Below are 19,684 nucleotides of genomic sequence, written 5' to 3'. Positions count from 1 at the left end.
TTATTATTATTTTATGAGTATGCATGTATTGCCTGCCTGTAGGTAAGTGCACCCATGTCATGCAATGCCCAAGGAGGTCAGAAGAGGCTGTTGGATCCCCTGGGACTGGAGTTACAGACAGTTGTTAGCTGCCATGTGGGTGCTGGGATTCGAACCCAGGTCTTCTGCAAGAACAACCAGTGTTCTTAACCCTTGAGCCATTTCTCCAGCCCACTTTTACTTTTTTTAAAGTCTTACTACATTTATCTATTTTGTATGTGGGCACAAGTGTGGAGGTCAGATGACAACTTGCAGTAGTTGGTTCTCTCCTTTCACCATAGAGGTCCTAGGGATTGAACTTAGGTCATCAGGTTTAGTAGCAAGTACCTTTACCCACTGAGCCATTTTGCCTGCCCCTGAATCTATTGCTTGATAATAATGTATGTCTCATCTCCATTCCAATTCCACTGGTTCATACATAGGAATTACTGAGAACTGTGCTTTCATATCATTTCTAATTGAACTTGAAGGATATCAGCATAATTATTTATATGGTTATGCCTTCTATTATGACTTTATTATTAAAAGGGGCAAAATGCATCTTGTTCATTAAGAGTCATAGTAGGTATTTTAGTTCTTTCTCTGAAACAACACTGGCACCTGGTGGCTTTGTTTAGTAAGCACAGACTTTTTCTTGAACTGTAAGTGCTTCTCAGGCCCAGTCATGGATTTCAGTACCTAGAAGGTTTACTCCACACAGGTCCTCTGTATACTGATTTGTCACCTAAAATAAATGCTATCCAGAAAAAGCTACTGTTTATGAAAGTAATATTTACCTCTTTTATTTAGGCTCACCACATTGCAAACGCAGGAAACATACTGCCTTTGGTATATGTTACTTACTTTAAATAACTTCAAGCTTTTTTCCTGATTACAAATTAAGTCAACTTTTGACTTGAGAAGCAGAAATGTATGGGGAAGAAAATTAAAATACTCTGTCACATACATACAAACATTGTTTATATTTTGCTGCAATTGGTGTATACATAATCATTTATATGGAAACACTAAAGAATATATATTTATATGTTTCATGCAACATAGTAAAATTTATGTGTTCACAATATGATTTTATTAAACAGCTTCTTTTTGAGTCCCAAGTGCATGCTAAGGACGTACTCTACCACCGAGCTCAGCCCCCTTAACCATTTTTGAGGATATAATTAGTAACACTACACATGATATTCTACTACTCAATTTTTTTTTCCTTGTATTTGAGATAGGGTCTCTTTATACAGCCTAGCTTAGCCTCAAACTCACTCTATAGCCTGGGTTGGTCTTGAACTTGGAATTCTCATGCCTCAACCTTATAAGTACTAGGATTACAAAATGTGCCATGTCCAGCCTTCCACTACTTAGCTTTTTATTTACTTTTTTTTGTTTTGTTTTTGGTCTTTTTGAAACAGGGTCTTCCTGTGGCCCCAGTCTGCCTGGAACTCACTATGTAGACCAGGCTGGCCTAGAATTCACAGAGATCTGCCTGCCTCTGCCTCTGCCTCTGCCTCTGCCTCCGCCTCCGCCTCCGGACTACTTGGGGTTAAAGGCATGGCCACCAAGCCTGGTTTTTTTGTTTTTTGATAGAAAGTTTCACACTGCAGATCATGCTGGCCTAGAATTTACTATATAGCCTTGATTGCCTTGAATTTGAGTAATCCTGGTTTAACCTCCTGTGTGATAGGATTATAGCCATGTACCACCTATACCTGACTCTATACTTAATATTTTAATTTTTAATTACATTTTAATTTTATTTATACATATATGGAGGTAAGAGGACAGTTTTCAGAAGTCAGTTCTCTCTTTCCACCATGTGGGTCATAAGGATTAAACTCAGTTGTCAGACTTGGTGGCAGTACCTTAACCCACTGAGCCATCCTATTAGCCCCATTAAATAATAAGATTCTCTTCTGTCAGGCATTGGGTAATCCTAGTACTCCTGAGTCTGAGGCAGGAAGAATGCTGGTTTGAGGCCAGCCTGGGGTATGTAGAGACTTTCTGTCAAAAAAAAATTAAGGGCTAGGAATATACTCGGTAGAATTATTACCTAGTATGCACGAAGCCCTGGGTTTGATCCCCAGCATTTCGTAAACTTGTATGCACCTCTAATACACCCAGTATTCAGGGGGTGGAGGGAGGATGATCAGAAGTTCAAGGTCATCCTTGGCTACATAGTGAGTTCAAGGCCATTCTGGGATATATGAGCCCTTTCCTCAAAATAAATAAGTAAATGAAGATTACCTTCCAATATTGGACGTTTATCTCAGTACATAACTCCAAAAAAATACTTTCACCCCTCCTCTGATCATTTCCTTAAGATAGATTCCCAGAAATAGAGCTTCTATGCAAAGGTTGACTTGGTTCATATTTTTCTGTTTTCTGAATTTGAACTAAATTCAGTTCCGTTTCATTCGAAACAGAAAAAAAAAATTAATGCTATATTAATCCCATATTATTTTCTGAATTCTTCCTAAACAGCTTTAGAATAGGCCTTCCTCATCACTATACTGAGAAATTTTCCCACCCACCTGTCATAGGAAGGCTTAAAAATTCTGGATCTAGCCAGGCGTGATGGCTCCTGCCTTTAATCCCAGCATTTGGGAGGCAGAGGCAGGCGATCTCTGTGAGTTCGAGGCCAGCCTGTCTACATAATGAGTTCCAGGTCAGCTGGGGCTACAGGGAGACCCTGCCTCAAAAAGACCAAAAAAAAAAAAAAAAATCTGTATCTACAAAGTCTCTATTCAAATTCAGTCCACTAAACTAGAACAAAATTAAATTACAAACAATTGAAAGATGGTACACATGCAGTTGTGATAGACAGCTGATGGAGAAGGCAGTGAGTATGGCCCTGCCATGTTAATGCTTAACATCTGAGTGGTTGTTTGGAGCAGTAGTATAAAACATAGTATAGCCGGGCATGGTAGTGCACGCCTTTAATCCCAGCACTTGGGAGGTTAGAGACAGGTGGATCTCTGTGAGTTCAAGGCCAACCTGGGCTACATAGTGAGTTCCAGGACAGCTGGGGCTACAGGGAGACCCTGTCTCAAAAAGACCAAAAAAAAAAAAAAAAACATAGTGTATATAAGGTGATGCTACTGTCCACTGCTTTAGAGTGTAGTAGAATGAGGGCAAGGTTGCAGTCCTGTTTTCTTTGTAGGCCTATTAGTTCCAAAGAGAAATACAGATTGTGTCATGTTACTTTCCTGTCCTTTCTCGTTTCATGTTACTTTCCTGTCCTTTCTCGTTTCTTATATGTTTGTTATTGATACAGGGTCTTACTGTGTAGACAAGGCTCATCTAGAACTTGCCAGGAGCCCAGGCTGCCCTCAAACCTGAGATCTACCTTTCTCTTCCTCCCAGGTGTATGATTGTAGTAACGTGTCTCCATGACTAGGGCTATCCTCCTCTTTTTTACAGAAATTTGGATAAACAAACGTGAAAATTTTCATGTAAGCCTGTTGTCACTGCTGCAGAGCTAACTTAAAGCTCCATGTGCTTATCCATCCCCATGATTAATTATGGCAGCACAACATACAAAAGGGGGGCATGTGTATTAATTACTTGTCTCATTACAAACAAACCTAACAAGGAACTTAGGGAAAGAAGGGTTTACTTGGGCTCACAGTTCAGGGTACAGTCCTTCATGGCAGAGAAGTCATGGTGACAGGAACTGGAGGCAGCTGGTCACATTGCATCATAGGAAGCAAGGAGATGAATCCTAGTGATGCTAGAGATGAATGCTTTCTCCTTTTTTCTTCAGTCTAGGACTTCACCCATGGAATGATACTACCCACTTCAGAGCGATCTTCCCGCTTCAGTTAACTTAGCCTTGATAATCTCTCACAGACATACCCAAATCTAGATCATCCTAGGGGCTTGTCTCCAGGGTGATTCTGTACCCTGTCAAGTTGACAGTCTTAACCTGCACAGCATATTTTGAATAATGTGAGTGAGTGTTCATGCAGCTCACACGCAGACTGATGATGAAGGAATAAGGAGAACATGGTATTTATGAACTCAGGAGCACCCAGAAATATCTGGGCCATTGTCCCCTCTCGGTGATGAAGAAACAGTTAGAAGCATAGCCAGTCTTTTCAAGGGCCATGGAGAGTTAGCAGTCGATCAGAATTTGCATGACTAGTCATTTGCAAAGAAATGTTTGGCATTTCCTTTTAGACCTAGGCAGTAAAATTTACACTTTTAATTTTTAAAAGTAGATCATTAGAAAACTGTTCAAATTTTAACTTGATTTCTGTTGAGAAAGACAAAATACATATCACTTAAAAATATGCCATATCCTCTCACCAGTTATTACATTTAGTTTTTACAATTTACTAATCCATATATTTCCAGACATCCCAGAATATTTCTTAGTTTTAGAATGTTAATATTGTGTTCAAATATCAAGGTATGTACAATTTCTTTCAGATATTTTAACCAATTATTTATTTATTTATTTTTAAAATATTTTATTATTTTTTATTTTAACCAGTCATTTCTAATCTTTTTTTTTTTTTCTTTTTCGAGACAGGGTTTACCTGGAGTCCCAGCTGGCCTGGAACTCGTAGACCAGGCTGGCCTCAAACTCACAGAGATCTGCCTGCCTCTGCCTCCTGAGTGCTGGGAATAAAGGCATGCGCCACCACACCTGGCTTTTGGGGTCAAGATAGCTCAATAAGTAAGGGCATTTTCTGCCTAGCCTGACAACCTGAGTTTAATTCCCAGAATCCATATGGTGGAAGAAGAGGATTGACTTCCTCAAATTGTCTTCTGCCCTCCATATGTATGCCTGCCTACACACAAGTAAAATAAATGTAAAAGTATTTAAAATAAAGTTTTTGTTTGTCAGGCATCATAGTACAGACCTGTAATCCCAGCACTGAGGAGACAGAATTGTCACTATTTCAAACAAGTGATGCTTTTAGCATTGTTTCTGTAGCACATATCTAATGTGAATATACTGTAAGTTTATATCCATTTTCTATGAGTATTTATACAAAGGAAGGACCATGGATAAAAACTTTTTAAGCCATGCATGGTAGCACACGCCTTTAATCCCAGCACTTGGGAGGCAGAGGCAGGCAAATCTCTGTGAGTTCAAGGCCAGCTTGGTCTATATTGCAAGGTCCAGGCCAGCTCGGGCTACAGGGAGACCCTGTCTCAAAAAGACAAAAAAAAAACAACTTTTCAAGTATTTTATCATTTTTCCTCGTGGTCACTACTTCTCTAATGGATTCTTAAGATTAGAATCTCTGGAGTGATTTTCAAACTCTATGCCCAAGTCACTTTTCCAAGTCACATGTAGCTTGCTAAAGTACCCTAGATGACCCTGAAAGTCTCTTTCTTACCCACTCACTGCACTTGAGAACCATTTCTTCTTTGTGATATCTAGGTCTAAGTCCTTCATTCAGCGGCAACTTGTCAAAAACCCGTATGGTAAGGGAATTATTCTGTAATGATGTGGGAAAAGAAAATCTAAAATATGGCTTTTATTTTCAGTTATATGAGCCATAATAAAATGATGAAAAGAATTATTTACCAAAAAATAGATTTTTGTGAATTTGCAGTCATTAAGTATTAAGGCCTACCTATTAAAAAAAATTTTTTTAGAAAATTTAGTTTCTAGTAAATGTGGGATGGAGTTGGCATAGAAAACCCAAAGCACAGAGGAAAAGAATAGCAAATAGGATGATAGACCTGGCCTTGCCCCTTGGTGCTAGGTCTTGAGCAGTTCTCTATTTGACTACGGAAATTTCATCAATAAAAGGATCCTTGGATGGGTATTAGACTTGCCTTAGACTATAAACTTCTAAATTCTTTATATAACACCAAGTTAGTATTAATAACTAGCTTCTCAGTGCAGAGCTGGTTTGCAATCTGAAAGTAAGAATCATCACTGAGGGGGCTGGAAAGATGGCTCAGTGGTTAAGAACACTGGTTGTTCTTACGGAAGACCTGGGTTCAAATCTCAGCACCCACATGGCAGCTAACAACTGCCTGCATCTCCAGTTCCAGGGGATCCAACAGCCTCTTCTGACCTCCAAGGGCATTTCACGACATGGGTGCACTTACCTACATGCAGGCAATACACTCATACACATAAATAAAATTTTTTTAATTAAAAAAAAAAGAATCATCACTGAAGGACTGTAGGAAGCTGTGACAGGGTTTGAGATATAGCAGATTTCACACCTAGAAGCTCTTCCTTAGAGGCTCTGTCTGACCATACATTGAGCTTGGTGGGGTGCTCAGCTTTAAAGCAGGGAACCTCATTGTTTCTTCTTATTCTTGTTTTTCTGGAGACAGTTACCTTCTGCTGATTTGAAGAATTATAGTAAGACCTACCAAGGGGCTTCCCTACCTTTGGGTGGTCTTCAAGACTTTCAGAAAGAAGGGAATCAATAAAGATGTCTCACCAGATTTATTTTCCCTGTGTTTAGCATTACAAAACAACTAGACAGGGAACAGTGATCAGACTTGAAATTCAAATGGAAATTTGGCATTTATCATGGCTGGGGTCACATTTAGGTATGATGTTACTCTGTAAGCCCTTTCATTCTCTAGGCCTTAGTTTTTGCTTCTGTGGATGGCAGAATTGGACCAGAACACCTGAATCCATCCAATTCTCAGAGTCTAACCAAACTGTTACCTCAGTCTGAAAAAAAATTCTGTTCTTCCCTTAGTCATCTGAGTTAATTATCTAGATAATTGGCATAGCCTGGGTTTTTTATTTGGTTCGGCTCACTTAGCTGGGCTATGAACAGATTTTTAGTCTCGTGTTGCCTTAAAGATGTTCCAAAAGGGGGCTGGAGAGATGGCTCAGCAGTTAAGAACACTGGCTATTCTTGCAGAAGACCTGGGTTCAAATCCCAGCACCCACATGGCAGCTGACAGTTGTCCATAACTCCAGTTCCAGGGGATCCAACACCCTCTCCTGGTCATCATGGGCATTGCCTACACATAAGTACAGGCAAAACATTCATATACATAAAAATAAAATTTATTTTTATTTAATGTGTACAAATATATTGCCTGCATGTGTGTAAGTGCACCCATGTTGTACAGTGCCCAAGGAGGACCAAAGAGAGCATTGGATTCCCTGGTACTGGAGTTAAGGCAGTTGCTAGCCACCATGTGGGTGTTGGGATTTGAACCCAGGTCTTCTACAAGAGCACCCAGTGATCTTATCTACTGAGCCATCTCTCTAGCCCAAATAAAATCTTTTAAAAAATATAACCCAGAGCAGGGTGTGGTGGCACACGCCTGTAGTCCCAGCACTTGGGAGGCAGAGGCAGGAGGATCTCTGTGAGTTCAAGGCCAGCCTGGTCTACATAGCAAGTTCTAGGACAGCTGGGGTTACAGGGAGACCCTGCAAAGACCAAAAATAAATGATAGATAGATAGATAGATAGATAGATAGATAGATAGATAGATAGATAAAATATAACCATGTGCTGCTAGTCACAAAATACATTTTCACATGGAAGTTATATCATGTTTAAATATAAGATGTGTCTTAAGTGGAAATAAGCATAAAGAGAAAAGAACACAAAGTATGGCAAATCTGAAAAGGTACCTGGGGAACTGAAGACCTGCTATGAAAATGGTTCAGCTGTTGAAACAAGGCAGAAATTGAAGCCGTACTTCATGTCGAATTTGCTTTGTGACAAAATCAGAACTCTGTAGACTGGCCCCTGCTGAGAGCATTGCTGGCCAGTGTGTGTGATTTCCCTGCCCGCTCTAGGCAGGATCTGGTATCGGGTGAGATGTAGTTTTAGTTGGGTAGCTGACAGTATCTAAAGGGAGGGAATTGGGGCCTGTCCTGGGACTCTTCAAACTGAGCTGTGAAGAAAAAGATAGCCACACTCAGCTTACCCTCATTCAAAACTCTGCCTTTAAAACTTCACTTGAAAGCCAAGTGTGATGATACACATCTTTAATCCCAGCACTTGGGAGGCAGGGGCAGGTGGATCTCTGTGAGATCAAGGCCAGCCTGGTCTACTTACACTAGTTGGAACTACAGGGAGACCTTATCTTAAAAAAACAGAACAAAAAAACTTCCCCTGATTATTCAGTAGTTCTTGTCTTTTCAGTTGCAGCCCACTCTGGCAGAGAAGTTATAAATTTTGTTTGGATTACAGTTACATATCCCAGATGAGGCATCTGGTTTTATCCAGTGCCTCATTACTTGTAATAATGAAAAAGCAGCCTAAGTGTATATGAACACAGGACCAACTGGTTAAAGGGCGTTATATTCTTGGAGTAGAATATTGTATAACCTTTAAAAAGAATGAGAGACAGCCAGGCCTGGTGGCGCATGCCTTTAATCCCAGCACTTGGGAGGCAGAGGCAAGCGGATCTCTGTGAGTTCAAGGCCAGATTGGTCTACATAGTGAATTCCAGGAAAGCTGAGGTTACAGGGAGACCCTGTCTCAAAAAGACAAAAAAAAAAAAAGAGAGAGAGAATTTAAGGTCATCCTTGGCTACAAACCAAGTTCAAGTTCCAGGTCAGCCTGGGAATACATGAAACTTTGTTGCAAAAAAGAAAAAAAAAGAATGAGGCAGTTTCTTTTCAGAGTGTGCTGGACAGCTTCAGTTGTCAACTTGATATGTACCTGGGAAGAGGGAACCTCATTTCGGGAATTTTCTCTATTGGATTAGTCTATGGGTTTATCTATGAGGTATTTTCTTGATTGTTGAGTGACATGGGAGGGTTCAGCCCACTACGGGTAGTGCCACCTGTGGGCAGGTGGTTCAGAATTGTATAAGAAAGCAGACTGGGCACAGACTGGAGGAGCAAGTCGGTAAGCAGCATTCCTACATAGTCTGTGCTTCAGCTGCTGCCTCCAGGTTCCTGCCTTGAGTTCCTGCCTCATCTTCTCTTGATAATACACTGTGGGTTGTAAGCCAAATAAATCCTTTTCTCCCCAAGTTGCTTTTGGTCAGTGTTTTAACACAGTAATAGAAAGTAACTAGGACAGGTGGGTGTGGTGACACACACCTTTAATCCCAGCACTGGGGAGACAGAGGCAGGTAGATCTCTGTGCAATCAAGGCCAGCCTGGCTTATATAGTGAGTTCAGGCAGCTGGGCTACAGGGAGACCTTGTCTTTAAAAAAAAGACAGGAAATAGGACAGAGTTCAAGTAAATCAAAGATTATAGAAGAGAGCTAAACATATTTTGGGGGATGGGTAGTGTTGGGAATTCAACCCAGAGTCTGATGGATATTAAGCAAGTGCTCTAACCACTCAACTATATCCCTGCACCATGAAGAAATCTTAATGATCATCTAATCCAACCTCGTATAGGAACCAGAAGGAAAAGGATTTGCATATATACTCAGGACTAAAACCATAATGCAGGGATTCTGGTACCTACCTAGTCTAGTGCTGCTTCCAACAGCCAAACTTCCACCACTGTCATATTATTCTTTGAAGTGCTGTAGAATGCAAGGCTTTTTATGCCTCTGCCATAATGAAAATCAGGATAAAGAAAGGTCATGGTGATTGTATCTATCCCATGTTTTGTGTTCCACTGCCTGAGTGCTATAGTAAGACTTTGTCTCAAAAACACCACCCCTTGCTGGGCGTGGTGGCGCCCGCCTTTAATCCCAGCACTCAGGAGGCAGAGGCAGGCAGATCTCTGTGAGTTCGAGGCCAGCCTGATCTTCATAGTGAATCCAGGCCAACTAGGGCTACAGGGAGACCCTGTCTTAAAAAGACCAAAAAAAAAAAAAAAAAAAATACCACCACCCCTAATTTTCTTAAGTCTGTCTCTCTTAACCAAATAGGATGTAAAACCTAACCTGTTTTAGGCAAGCCAGACCTGATACCCTAGGGTAGAAATTCCTGTGGAAGCTTCTCTGAGAAACAGCAGAGTTTTATTGGGACTAGTTCGAAGTACAGTGTTGAGCATTTACTGTAGGAAGGAGAATATTATTTCTAAGTAATATTTCTAAAGTTTTCAGAAACTCTCTGATGCTTGATATTGGATATCAGGAGAGCCTAATTCACTCAAAACTCTTGGATGTCCATTCTTTATTTGATAGATAGCTTTCATGCTTGCTTCAAATTAATTTGGAAGGGAAGGAGGTAATTCTGTACTCGCCAGATAATGAAATTTGATATGCCTCCTGCTCCTTTATTCTCTTGTCACATTATAAATGTAAGAATTTCTAAGGTGTTCATTTGACCAACCTGTCCAGTGATTTAGTTTCTGATGATATATATATATATATATTTTTTTTTATTTCCAAATCCTATAAGAAGTGTTATTTTTCCTCCTGAAGAAAATGTTTCTATGAGTAGATACCTATTTCTAATCTGATATAATCTGTTGTCGCTGGTTAGGTACAATAAGCTTTCAAGAAATATGTAAGAGATGCAGTCCCCTCCCCTGGGAATGTGCCCTCCAAGGCCTTAGACTCATCTTGGCCCTCTGCAGCTCCTTACCTGTTCCCAGAAAGGCTGTACATAGTCCTTTCATTTTCTGTGACTTATGGAACTGGTTTATAATGAACTCTTAAGAGAATATTATATATATATATGTGTGTATATATGTATATATATAAAGAAACATATAAAAGGGCTAGAGAGATGGCTCAGCAATGAAAAAAGCTTGCTGCTCTCCCAAAGAACCAGAGCTCTGTTCCCAGTACCCATGTCTGGTGGTTCACAACAGCCTGTAACTCCAGCTCCAGGGGACCTGACTTCCTCTTCTGGCCTCTGCAAGTGCATTACAACACACACACACACACACACACACACACACACACACACATACAAATAAAAACTTTTGAAAAAAGAAACATAAAAAAGGGCCTGGTAGAGCTGGGCGTGGTGGCGCACGCCTGTAGTCCCAGCACTTGGGAGGCAGAGGCAGACGGATCTCTGTGAGTTCAAGGCCAGCTTGATCTACATAATGAGTTCCAGGACAGCTGGGGCTACAGGGAGACCCTGCTTCAAAAAGACAAAAAAAAAAAAAAAAAAAAGGGCCCGGCAAGATGGGCTCATAGGGTGAAAATACTTGACATTTGATCCCTGGGGCCCTCATAAAGACAGGAGAGAACCACCTCAATGGAGTTGTCCTCTGACCTCCATGTACACTGCTCACACATACATACACTAATAAATAATAAAGTAAACACAAACGTACCTGGATTAGAGTGGACCATCTGCTCTTTTTTCCTTCTCTATTAGTTACTTTTCCTGTTGCTATGATTTAAAAAGAAATACCCTAACAGGGGCTAGAAAGATGACTCAGGGGTTACCAGCACTGGCTGCTCTTGCAGAGGACCCTGGTTCAGTTCCCAGCACCCACATGGTGGTTAACAGTCAGCTGTAACTCCAGTTCTAGAAGATCTGATGCCCTCTTCTGGCTTTTGTGTGCATTGCATACATGCAGGCAAAGCACTCATACATAATAAAAATAATATCCTGACAACTGCAACTTAGGAAGGGTTTATTTTGGCTCCCAGTCCCATCACTGCAGGGAAGGCATAGCAGCAGGAACTTGAGGCAGCTGGTCCTAATGAATCACAGTCTGGAAACAGAGGGTTATGAATACTTATGTTTAGTTTTCTCCTTTTTTGCAGTCCAGAACCCAACCCAGGGATGGTACGTATTATTAGGGTAGATCTTCCCACTCAACTAACCCAATCAAGATAACCCATGGACCAGGGAGGTGGCATACTTGACAATCTGAATTTGATCTTGAGTGGAAGGAGAGAACCAACTCAACAAAGTTGTCCTCTGACCTCTGCATGCCCACCCATGGCATGTCTGTGCCCCCCCATAGACCATAATCGTAAATTTTAAATATTAAGAAAGCTAAATAATCCCTCACAAGTATACCTGAAGGCTTGTTTGATTCCAGATCCTGTCAAATTGATAGCACTAACAAAACACTGCTGAAGAATTAAGCATGACTATAATTTGATAAAGATAGTGAGGGTTGATTTTAAATTCATCTATAACATCAGATCTACCCAACATAGTTAAAAATCTAGAATGAGACCAAACTCCTAGCAATTACAAACATTGTTTATGTAAGTGCAAAGTATATGGGGGTAAAATTTTATCATCTCTTTTCTAAGTGATAAGCAATACAAGAAAATTTACGGAATCAAGTTCCTGTATTCATGTATCACTTTTCTAACCAATACTTGCTAGGTAAAGAGTCTTACAGGACTGTTAACTGAGTGTGTTTTCTGGTTGTTTTTGTTTAGTTTTGCTTTGCTTTGGCTGGGACTCAGACTTATTGCTTCGCTTAAGTTTGGCAAGCACTCTACTACTGAGCTCCATACTCAACCCAGCTCAGGGTGGGGCAAAGGATACTATGTCCTCTGAGTTGAGATTCAGTGTATGAAGAACAGGAAGGAAAGGATGTAACATTTCATATTGGAACGCTTTACCTAAACTGACCAACAGGGACTTAACTTGCAGTCTTCTATGGGAATTGAGATAATGATGCACGTTACCTATTTCAGGAAGCTGGAGACAACAGCCAGTTCTGCTGGAGGAACCTCTTTTCCTGCATCAACCTGCTGAGGCTTCTCAATAAACTGACCAAATGGAAGCATTCCAGGACTATGGTAAGGGGGGCTTCAAGTCACAGAATTTTTTATATCATTGGTATTTGTGGATTGCTCACTTTGAAAGACCTGTAGCTAGTGACTGCCACATACGTTTCACCACTTCCTAACCCTGTGCACTTTTTCTAAGATGATTACTCACCAGTTCATTTCTTTTCAAGGAGCTAAATAAAGACCTACCCTTAAGGTATCTCAGACAGGGAAGTCAGCCACATTTGGATTATATCCAAATGATGCATGTCTAATAGTTATTGTGTTATTGCTTGTAATAATGAAAGATTTGAAACAACCTAAATGTCCATTAACATACCAACTGCTTAAATAAATTATAGCATGTCCTTATAGTAGAATATGATAGATATATCCATTAAAAAGGATGAGGCATTTCTGTAGTGGTATGGGATAATTTTCAAGATACATTTTTAAATAAAAGCAACATATAGAATAGTGTGACAAGTATTTGGCTGTTTGTGCTAAAATACAAAAGTAATATATATGTAGATAGAATTATCTCCAGGGGCAATGAGATGGCTCAGCTGGTAAAAGTGCTTGCTATGCAAGCCTGACAACTTGTTTAATCCTTGGAACCCACAGTGGAAGGAAAGAACTAAATCCTGAAAGTTGTCCTCCACATTCACACATGTACATACCTATACACATGATAAAGAAGCATTTAATTTAAAAATTTAAGTATTAAAAAAATGGGACTGGAGAGATGGCTCAGAGGTTAAAAGCACTTGCTGTTGTTACAGAGAATGTGGATTTGGTTCTCAACATCCATATGGCAGCTGACTACTGTCTGTAACTCCAGTTCAAGGGGATCCAGCGCCCTCTTCTGGCCACCATAGGTACCAGGCACACACATGGTGCACATACATACATTCAGGCAAACACTCATACACATAAATTTTTTTTAATTTTTAAAAAATATTTTATTTATTATTTTTATTTTATGTGTATGAGTGTTATGCCTGCATGTAAGTAAGTGCACCTGTGTCATGCAATGCCCACAGAGGACAGAAGAGGCTGTCGGATCCCAAAGATACACAAGAATCTAGTAACAGTAGAAATGGTATATTTGGCAAATAAAATTTCTTTTTATTTTATAATTATTTTGAACTCTAAATGAATTAGTTCCATATTCTTTATTTTTTTTAAATATTTTATTATATTTACTTTATGTAAATATAATATGAGTGTATTGCCTGCATGTATGTAAGTGTACCCATGCCATGCATTGTCTGTGGAGGTCAGAAGAGGGTGTTGAATCCCCTGGAACTGGAGTTACAGATGGTTGTTCACTGCACTGTGCATGCTTAGAACCAAACCTGGGTCCTCTGCAAGAGCAGCCAGTTCTATTAACTCCTGAGCCATCTCTCCAGCTCCATATTCTTTGTCTTATTATATAACTAAGGCTGGCTTTGAGCTCATAATCCTCCTGCCTCAGCCTTTGAGTACTGGGATTACAGGCATGTGCCACCATGTCTGGTTTAATTCTTCTATTTTTTTGGTCTTTTTGAGACAGGGTCTCCCTGTAGCCCCAGATGACCTGGAACTCACTATGTAGACCAGGTTGGCTTTGATCTCACAGAGATCTGCCTGCCTCTGCCTCCCATGTGCTGGGATTAAAGGTATGCCCCACCATACCCAGCCTGATTTTTTTTTTAAAAGACAGGGTCTCATTATGTAACCCTGGCTGGCCTCAAACTCTCTATGTAATCCAGACTGGCCTTGAACTCATAGAGATCCATCTGCTTCTACCTAAGTGCTGGGATTAAAGGCATATGCCACCATACCTGGCTTTTCTATGTTCTTGAAGCCTAACTAACTCTAAGTAGAGTTTGGACCTTAGAAAACTCCCCAGGTTTCTGAGGATAGCGAGATTCATATGTACTGTCTGAGTTGGAAATTCCAAGAAACTTTATATACTAATGAACCTTTTGTACTACTTTCCATCCCATCCTACCCTCACCCCTCCCCTCTCTCATTTCCTGTCCCTTTTTCATTGGGCAGATGCTGGTGGTGTTTAAGTCAGCTCCAATCTTAAAGCGGGCCCTCAAAGTCAAACAAGCCATGCTACAGCTTTATGTCTTAAAGCTACTAAAGATACAGACAAAGTACCTTGGACGTCAGTGGAGGAAAAGCAATATGAAGACCATGTCGGCCATTTACCAGAAAGTGCGTCATCGCATGAATGATGACTGGGCTTATGGGAATGGTGAGTATTCTCAGAGCTTGTGACTTCCAAGAATTACCCAGGATTTTTAAAGTTTTGTTTGTTTATTTTATTTTATGTGTATGAGTTTTATGCCTGCATGTGTGTAAGTGCACCCATGTTGTGCAGTGCCCAAGGAGGACAGAAGAGGGCGTCGGATCCCCTGGAACTGGAGTTTGGACAGTTATTAGCCTCCATGTGGTTGCTGGGAATTGACCCCAGGTCTTCTGCAAGAATAGCCAGTGCTCTTAACTGCTGAGCCATCTCTCCAGCCCCCAGGATTTATTTTAAACAAAACTAAATAGACATTTTTCTCTACTCTCTAACATGAATTATTGCATATTTTATTTTATTTATTTATTTGCTTGTTATGTTGCTGACAGTGAACTTGAACTCCTGGTTCTCCTGATCCTCCGGGCTTCTCGAATGCTAGGATCACAGGTGTATACTACCACACCTGGCTCTGTCACATATTTTTAATTAATTAGTTAATTTTAGAGATGGGCTCTCATTATATAGCCCTGGCCAGCCTGCAACTCATTATGTAGGCCAGGCTGGCCTTGAACTCAAAGAGATCCATCTGCTTCCCTTTGCCTCCCAAGTGCTGGGATTAAAGGTATGCAGCACAACACCTGACCTATCTGTTATATATTTTAGATAAGAAAAATATTTCTGGGCTTGGGCAATGGTGCAGTGAATGAAGTACTTGCTGTATAAGCATGAGTTCAGATCCCCAGCATATAAAGCCAGATACAGCAGCATGCATCTGTAACCCTAGTGCTGTAGAGGCAGAGACAGGCAAATCCCTGGAGCTTAGTGGTGGGCTGCCTAGCAGAATTGATGAGCTGAAAATTCAGTGACAGACTCTATGTCAAAGGTGAACAGCAATAAAGAAACTCAACATCCATCTCTGGTCTCCACACACACCTCCACACACATGTATGCACACACAAAATTACATGATATTTTATTTTTAAATTTTTTATTTATTTAATGTACAAAGTAATGGTTTTATTATGACATTTACACACATATCATTGTAACTTGCTCATATTAGTCCCCCTTTACTTCATATTTGTACCATACAGAGATTGCCACTGTTAACATCATATTATATATTGTTTTAGACATTTTTCTATGCATGTTTTATTACTTTATCATTTTTTTTTTTCTTTTTGGTCTTTTTTGAGACAGGGTCTCCTTGTAGCCCCAGCTGTCCTGGAACTCATTATGTAGGCCAGGCTGGCCTTGAACTCACAAAGATCCACCTGCCTCCGCCTCCCAAGTGCTGGGATTAAAGGCGTGCACCACCACGCCCAGCCCTATCATCTCTTTTCAGTTAACACCATCTCTATCTTTTCATGTCAGTATTAACAAAATTTATTTTTAGAATTCTCTAATTGTACCATAATATTTTGTTTCATTGTTAGCTTTTTGAAACAAGGTTTTGCTTTGTAGCCCTAGCTGGCTTCGAATTTGTAGCAATCCTCCAGCCTCTGCCTCCCAAGTGCTGAAATTTTAGACATGAGCCACCATGCCAGACTGCCAAAATGCTCTTTATTCCTGTTTAGCAATGCCCCTCTCCCCCCCATCCCCATTGCAATAGCTAATTGAAGAACTGAACTAGTTGTCCTGCAGAATACCACCTTCTGGATTTTTTTTTTTTTTTTGCCCACTTCTTTATGGAGTCATTTACCTTATTCCTCTATCCTCCATGATACTAGAGCTTAAGAAAATTAGATGTAAGGCTCAGTGAATTCAATTTACACCTTTTGGCATCTTAGGCAATACTGGGAACTCTATGTGGCCTCACACCATAAGTTACAATATCTGGTCAAACTACCAGTATTTATGCTGAGAATAATTGGTTTGAAAGAATTTTATTTTGGAGAGGATTTTTCTTTTTTTTCTTTTCATTGTATTTGTAGTGGGTTTGACCATAATTTTTTGTCTCCATTAATAAATAAATAAATAAAGTAAAAAAATATTTTCTAAAAAAGAATCTTTGGCAAGGTGATTATTAACTCTTTTTTTTTTGGAGGGAGGGCGTCTTTTTGAGACAGGGTCTCCCTGTAGCCCCAGCTGACCTGGAACTCACTATCCTATAGACCAGGTTGGATTTGCTATCACAGAGATCTGCCTGCCTCTGCCTCCCACATGCTGGGATTAAAGGTATATCCCACCCCATCCAGCCCAATTTTTTTTTAACATTTTATTTATTATTTTATTTTATTTTATTTTTTGTCTTTTTGAAGCAGGGTCTCCCTGTAGCCCCAGCTGTCCTGGAACTCACAGAGACCAGGCTGGCCTTGAACTCACAGAGATCCACCTGCCTCTGCCTCCCAAGTGCTAGGACTACAGGTGTGTGACACCACGCCCAGCTTTTATTTATTATTTTAAATTTTATGTGTATGTGTGTATTGCCTGCATGTAGGTAAGTGCACTCGTGTCCTGCAGTGCCCGCGAACAGAAGAGGCTGCCGGATCCCCTGGAACTGGAGTTAATGGACAGTTGTTAGCTGCCATGTGGGTGCTAGGATTCGAACCCAGGTCTTCTGCAAGAACAATCAGTGTTCTTAACCCCTTAGCCATCTCTCCAGTCCCCTAGAACTCACTATTTAGACCAAGCTGGCCTCTATCTCACAGAGATCTGCCTGACTCTGCCTCCCAAGTGCTAGGATTAAGTCTTACACCACTACACCTGCTGATTATTAACATTTTTGTGTTTGTACTTACTCATTTACGTACAAGTGAATGTGTACATGCGGGTGCCCTACATGTGTGTGCACATGCAGGTAGAAGCCAGAGGTCAACCTCTGGTGTCATCCTCACAAATGCTCTTCACATCCTTTGAGACAGATTCTCTCATTTGCCTGAAGCCCACCAATTAGGCTAGACTAGGGATAGCAGAGCCCCAGGGATCATCTGCCTGTTTGCCTCCTCAGTGATAGGATTACAAGCACATATCACTACACTCAGCATTTTTATGTGGGCTCTGAGGATCAAACTTAGGTCCTCATGTTTGCAAGACAAGTGCTTTATGAACTGAGCCATTCCTCACCCCCTTGATTTGTTTTTTTCTGGGATTTGTTAACCTGTTTGAATTCTAGATGATGCTACAGTAAAGAGTTCAAAGAATAAGGGGAGCACATGACTGGCATGTGATAAGCCAAGATACCACTTCTACTAAGATAAAATAGAGTCAGCACTTGGGAGGCAGAGTCAGGTGGATCTCTGTGAGTTTGAGGCCAGCCTGGTCTACATAGTAAGTTCCAGGTCAGCTAGGGCTACAGAGAGACCCTGTCTCAAAAACACCAAAAAAAAAAAAAAATAGAGGTAGCTATTTAAATTCTTAGAATTTAAATAATTTTAAGTTTTTAAAACATAAAAGTGTTTTAGCTTGTAAATAGCCATAGCTGACCTGGAGCTCAATGGACTCGATCTCATAGAGATCCACCTGCCTCTGCCCCCCAAGTTCCGGGATTAAAGGCGCATACCACCACACCCAGCATATAGGTATGCTTCTAAAACCTATCAGCATGCCTTATACATTGCTCTTTACAAAATATTCTGAGTGTTTCATTGTTGGATACCATAAGGCCATGCTCTGTGTAAAGGATGTCATGAGCTGTGTATCTTTTTCTTCCATTCTTCCTACATCAGACATTGATGCTAGGCCGTGGGACTTCCAAGCAGAAGAATGTACCCTGAGGGCCAACATTGAGGCTTTTAACAGCCGACGCTATGACAAACCCCAGGACTCTGAATTTTCACCTGTGGATAACTGCTTGCAGAGTGTGCTGGGGCAGAGGTTGGATCTGCCTGAAGATTTCCACTATTCCTATGAGCTCTGGCTAGAGAGAGAGGTGTTTTCACAGCCTATCTGTTGGGAGGAGCTGCTCCAGAATCACTGAGCTCTTGTCAACAAAGCATCTGATAGATGGAGGTTGGCTCTAAACAGTGGTGCTTTGCCTGCCCTGCCCATTTATTCAACCTTTGTACCGGGCACTAAAAGTACATACCAAAGGGAGATCCAGTCCAGTATCCAGCATAGTTCAAAGCTATTCTGGATTCTATTAGGCCTGAAGATGGTGCAAGGCTAGAATTCTGAGTCACAGTAAACTCAACAACTTGTCCTGAGCTCTTCTAGGTGCCTACTTGGTATTAGAAATCTCTTGGTGGATCAGCCTGGACAGCTTCTGATGAAACCTGCTTCAATCTTGCCTAGAACCAGGCTAGCCTTTGCTAGCCCAAACAGTGAAAGGAAATTAACATCTGCATTTGACTCCTGGCATTCATCTCTAGCAGTGGGACAAATATGGTCATAAAATAAAGAGAAAACTTTGATTTATCACAAGTTTGGCAAAACAACTTTGTATTTCACCTTTAAAATTTTGACACTCTTTAAAATAATCATTAGCTCTAAGATTATTTGAAAAATCTGTACCTTTATGATTATCTACTGTTTCCTAAACACTGCATGTTATAGAAAAGTATATTGTATAGTGGGTTGGTTTTTTTCCTTAAGAGATTTATATTCAGTGTGAAAATTATTTCCTATGTATTCTATATAGGGCATTGAGTGCTTTGCCATTTGAAAAGAACCACAACTAATAACTAATATGAAACAATAAGGCCTTCTCTAAGGTTGTTTTATGTTTTTCTTAAATTATTTGAGACAGGGTCTCCCTGTAGCACCAGCTGGCCTGGAACTTACTATGTAGACCAGGCTGGCCTTGAACTCACAGAGATCCACCTGCCTTGACCTTCCAAGTGCTGGGATTAAAGGTGTGTGCCACCATACCCAGATAAATTACTTCAGTTTTAAAATGGCAAGTACACA

The 19,684-nt window shown here is 40.5% G+C and overlaps 1 protein-coding gene across 1 annotated transcript in view; it reads left to right on the top strand.

Moving 5' to 3' along the window:
* Positions 1-19,154, top strand: part of Strip2 (striatin interacting protein 2) — a 53,320-nt gene extending 34,166 nt beyond the window's left edge. Inside the window, exons 19-21 of the mRNA XM_008846360.3 lie at positions 12,523-12,627; positions 14,641-14,845; positions 18,505-19,154. Coding sequence (XP_008844582.1) covers positions 12,523-12,627; positions 14,641-14,845; positions 18,505-18,755 — 561 coding nt within the window. The 3' untranslated portion in view covers positions 18,756-19,154. The remainder of the gene's footprint in view (positions 1-12,522; positions 12,628-14,640; positions 14,846-18,504) is intronic.
* Positions 19,155-19,684: the final 530 nt, after the last annotated feature.

This window comes from Nannospalax galili, unplaced genomic scaffold (genome assembly GCF_000622305.1).
Source record: "Nannospalax galili isolate Female #2095 unplaced genomic scaffold, S.galili_v1.0 scaffold660, whole genome shotgun sequence".
Classification (NCBI taxonomy): Eukaryota; Metazoa; Chordata; class Mammalia; order Rodentia; family Spalacidae; genus Nannospalax; species Nannospalax galili.
Note: the sequence above shows the minus strand (reverse complement) of the source record. Positions and strands in the feature narration are given on the sequence as shown.